We start from the raw sequence: 4,721 nt of genomic DNA, 5'->3' as shown, positions 1-4,721 counted from the left end.
ACCGGAAGGGGCGGGGGAAGATCAAAGGAAAGCCACGCCCACCTGTCAATCAATCATTTTGACAGTTGCTATATGGTATTAACTACTTACGTTATCTGCATGAACAAGTGTCTGAAGCGCGTGTGAGTCACTCAGTTGTCACTATACTGTGGGATTTTTATTTGTGTTAAATTGCACTAATAAAAAGAATAAAAGCAATATATTTTGCATGGTTTATTTATAACTGACTCTAAACTGACACAGATCAGTCCAAATATGGAATAGCCAAAAATACACCAATACTATACAATACACAGACAATGTTGTTCACTTACCAATGTATAATTTTAATGACACCAACAATAACATTGATAATAATTATGACAATAATCATAAGAAAAATAAAATAATTCTTAAAATAATCTTCATATTTTCCAGTAAATACATGCAACAGTATCTTTTGTTTCACTTTACATGTATGTGTAGAGGTAATTTGATGAAATATTGCAGTATTTATTATAAATGAATTATCTGTGCACAGTCATTTAAACATTCATAATGCCCTGTGCCCTCTTAATAATCCAAATAACTTCCCCTCTTGAAGCATCCCTTCTCTTCTTTGATGATACTGTGAAAGCGGGGCAACCTGTCACTCACATGAGATCACTGCAATAGCAAACCGCAACCATCCAACAATTCAATCAATTCCAGATGGACAAAATCAATGTCGCCCTACATTTTTTTCTTGTTTGAGAAGTCATTTCACTCTGATATATATCACAATAGGAAAGAAACTACTATCGCAACTTCCGTTTCATGCCAATTTAAAAAAAAAAAAAGTTAAGTAAAGGCTGTAACAGGTATCCTGCAATAAGCTAATAGAGATTTTAAAACTTGTGCTGAGTTGTCTTTCCATCCATGTTTTTACATCAAATCAGTGAGTCCTAAGGCAATGCCACAGAGGAGACTTGCACTTCCTAATGTAATGAATATGATAATCTGTGATGGTCGTGTTGCCCCAGAATGATTTAAAACGGCAGGGGTGCACCACGTGATATTTGTCATTCCTCCAGTACAGCTGTAAAAGGAGTTCAGGGAATCCATTCTGTGATAAAGTCCATCTGATCTATTTGTACAGAACTGACTTCCCAGTGCTGTAAGAGAGCAGAGAGTTTTCACACATGCTGGCGGTGAAGAGGCCTTCCCAACTGTTGCAAAAGTGTTGTTAGGAATGCTGGTGCTTGTAGCCATGGAACCATACAATTCATCTTTTGCTCCTGTTGCAAATAAATACATATGTTTTAGAATCTGATTATAAATAACCATAAAAAAGTGCATTTATGAAAATCTCACCAAGTATTAAACATTTCTTCAACTTGTTAACTAAAGGATAATTGCCTTGTCCACAGAAATTTCCAGAAAAGTCATCCAGGTCGAGAGCCGATACAAACGCACCTCCAAAGCTATGTTCCTGTAAGTATTTTATCTTAACAATACAAGGCAGGGCTGTTATTTGTCATGGCAAATAATCTTTAAGTTTAGACACAACAGTATTACCGTGACTTATTTGAAATTTACCTTAATCTCAAAGCTCCCCAGATTGTCAAATCCAACCCAGTCACTACCTTTAATAGAAAAAGGAACTTTCTGGTCTTCAATCCACTGTACTACGCCACCATTTAGGAAAAGACATATCTTGAAAAAAGAAAATATTCCTTAACTTGATATCACTGACAAACATTTGCAAGCAGTTAGTTTCTGTCCAGAAATGATGTTTCCATTTACTTCAAAGTAAGACCACAAGCCCATCTCTTGTGTATAAGGTCCAGGAGAAGCAAAGTTATTGGCTGGAGCTCCAACTCCATTCTGAGAGGAGGTGAGGATAAAGGAACGTCCATATGTGGCAAAGCCCATCAACAACTTTTTGGCAGGGGCTCCCTGGAATCTCCAGTATTGTAGGGCAAAATCCTGCATGAAAGATGAAATTATGCAAACTACACGGTACCAAATTAAAGTTATTTACTGTCTTGAAACCCATGTGCTCAATGTCAATCACTGTGCTTACGGTGTTTGAGTTAATATTTTCCTCGTCATGGACAGCACTGTACAAAGGACTGTGATGTCTCACAATGCCATCTTTAAACGTATGAAAATCAAATGTCTTGACACTAATAAAGTCCAAATACCTAGAGAAAAAAGTTTCCACATTTTTAAACTGTTTTCGACTGCCATTTTTAAAATGAACATAAGAAAGGATTGGCATGGAATGACATGTTGTTCTTACTTTGAGATCTCTTGAATATTGTAGCTCCTTTCAATGACTTCTTTCTGTGCTGAAACAGTTGCTGTTAGAATCAGTCTAGCATCTTTGTGTGACTGGCCTTCAGCTAGAAATGCCTCCAGAAGTTCCTAAAGTTTCATAAAAGTTTTTTGGAACAGGGTTTTATTTAGTCCTTTAGCAAGTTGTATTTTTGGGCTTGTTTTAAAGCATAAACCTCAATACATTTGGTAAGATTTAAAAAAGCCAATTGCCAATAAATTGCCCAATTATGGTTTGATTTCCATCCTTGTACACTATCGTTCAAATGTTTGTTTTTTTAAAGATAATACTAATACATTTACTTAGCAAGGGTGTATTAAATTGATCAAAAGTGACAGTGAAGACCATTTATAATGTTACAAAAGATTTATATTTCAAATAAATGTTTTAAACCTTCTATTCATCCAATAATCCTGAATTTAGTGATTTAATTTTTTTTATAATATTTCACAATATTACAGTTTTTACTGTATTTGATCAAATAAATGCAGCCTTGGTGAGCATAAGAGACTTTTTTTTCTTCAAAATCCATAAAAAAAGATGTTTGTACAGTAGTGTTAAATTTATGTACCACTAAAATTTTACACAGGTAAGGTGTCTCTCTGACCTCTTATGATCCATTGGAAAACTCTTGCAACCCTATATATTTGAAAACATATTGTAGTTTTAACCTTGCACAGAAGAGTGAATTTCAACTTATCTTCCGGACGCGTCTCTGGAGTGCCCTTGTGTTCCCAGTCCAAATCCAGTCCATCGAAGTTATACTTCCTCAGAAATTCTATAGAAGACTTGATGAATGTATGACGGTTCGTCCAGCTGGACAACATATTGGAGAATCTGGTGTGAACGTGAAAATGTGGCTGCTTATTTAACTGTTAATGTGGCTTACAAATAGTTCAGATTAATTGCAAAATTACCTTTTGAATGAAAATACAAAAATATTTTTTAGTTTAAAAAACAAAGAAAGTTTTTATAAGATATAAAAATGGTATATAACCAGTAGAGGGCAACTTTTACTTAGAAACAGAAGGAACACTTACTGGCTTGAATCTTGGTCTCTGACGGACAACAAGGTTTTCAACTGAGGATTTCTTTAGAAATTAAACAAACATTTTATCACATAGCAGAACATTTGACAAATCAAATATAAATAAGACTAGAAACATGTAGCATGAGCTAAAAACATACTTGTTCTTAAGTGCATTGAAGGTCGAATAAAGGGCCACATCACTCCACTCACTTGCAGCTATGTTATTGGCATAGTTTATAATGGCAAATGCATAGATCAAATGAGTACACAAGTTTGGGTCCACATTCTCGGGCATGTATCTAGCAGTTCCTGCTCTGTATTGAGACCAGTTTGTGAAGTAACACACCAGTCTTGAACAGGTTACTGAGAAAAGGAGTATAAAGATCTAACCTGTCAGCAGTAATAATAATCTTTCATGCAATGGATTGAAAATCAACCTACCGAACTGAAAGAGCAAATTCAGACCTGACAAAAATGGAATAAGATCATTAGTAGATTCTTTTACATGAGATAAAGATTTTAAGAAACATATTTAAAGACAAAAATACCTGTTAAATGCGTTATTGCCCTGTTCATTTTGTAGCTGCAACATGTCCTTTTAGTTTTGAGAGGGGAACTCTGCATGAAGTAAAGTGATGGGTGGGGAGAAAGATGGGGAGGGCTACACACATGTATAACATGACACTAAATGTCAGCTAAGATTTTTTCTGGCCTATAAAAAAAAAACAGGATTTTCTCAGATTTGGCCAATCAAGATTTGATTTGACTAACAGACCAATCAAGATTAATTTATTACACAATTAACTTTTTTTTTGAATGAAGAGTTTTTTTCTGTGACAGACACACTGAAGATTTAGTGTTTCCCTCATGTTGTGTATGTCCATTCCTTTGAGGCTTTTCACAATAGACTGAAATGGAATGCTACTCAAAACACTTGAGAATACAATGAAAACTACAAGCTACTTTATTGACCTTAGATCGTGAGGAAAAATGCAAATCATAAATCTTACAAATAGGCCAACATTTTATAGTAGCTTAAATAAAAGTGTGCCAATATTTAAAGCTCTTCACATTCAAACACAAACACCATAAATACAGTCTATCTTATCTTGTCAGATATTTGTTACTGTACCTTATCTTAAAAAAACAGGTCCTATTTTCAAGTTCACCTCTAGCTCTGTACTATTATTACTTTTACTGAAACTAGAAGCTATTGTAACTAAACTGCAGTACCGTTGCTTAAGTCACAGAATTTGTCATCACAAACATGATATGTTTCAGGCCTGTGGAAATTTGCCATGTGGATAGACAAAGATTTATCACATTATCCTCAATAGCCGTAGGATGAACTGACACATTGCTTCTGTAAGATAATACAAGGGCACTATGAGG

The 4,721-nt window shown here is 34.8% G+C and overlaps 1 protein-coding gene across 2 annotated transcripts; it reads right to left on the bottom strand.

Moving 5' to 3' along the window:
* Window positions 1-305: 305 nt before the first annotated feature.
* Window positions 306-4,022, bottom strand: ovgp1 (oviductal glycoprotein 1). 2 transcript variants are annotated; one of them, XM_077204308.1, is made up of 10 exons: window positions 3,878-4,022; window positions 3,488-3,692; window positions 3,340-3,390; window positions 2,971-3,136; window positions 2,264-2,388; window positions 2,045-2,165; window positions 1,765-1,947; window positions 1,558-1,674; window positions 1,333-1,465; window positions 306-1,256 (listed from the first exon to the last, which is right to left on the bottom strand). In XM_077204308.1, exons 1-10 carry the CDS (start codon window positions 3,951-3,953, stop codon window positions 904-906), a joined length of 1,530 nt encoding a protein of 509 aa, XP_077060423.1. In that variant the 5' UTR covers window positions 3,954-4,022; the 3' UTR covers window positions 306-903. The 2 variants fall into 2 exon arrangements, with proteins under 2 accessions (XP_077060423.1, XP_077060424.1); XM_077204309.1 differs by having other exon boundaries at window positions 3,488-3,714; window positions 3,878-3,949.
* Window positions 4,023-4,721: the final 699 nt, after the last annotated feature.

This window comes from Siphateles boraxobius, unplaced genomic scaffold (assembly GCF_051911475.1).
Source record: "Siphateles boraxobius isolate OS27281-9 unplaced genomic scaffold, OSU_SipBor_1 5, whole genome shotgun sequence".
Lineage (NCBI taxonomy): Eukaryota > Metazoa > Chordata > Actinopteri > Cypriniformes > Leuciscidae > Siphateles > Siphateles boraxobius.
The sequence above is the reverse complement of the archived record's forward strand: the minus strand, read 5'-3'. Positions and strand labels throughout refer to the sequence as shown.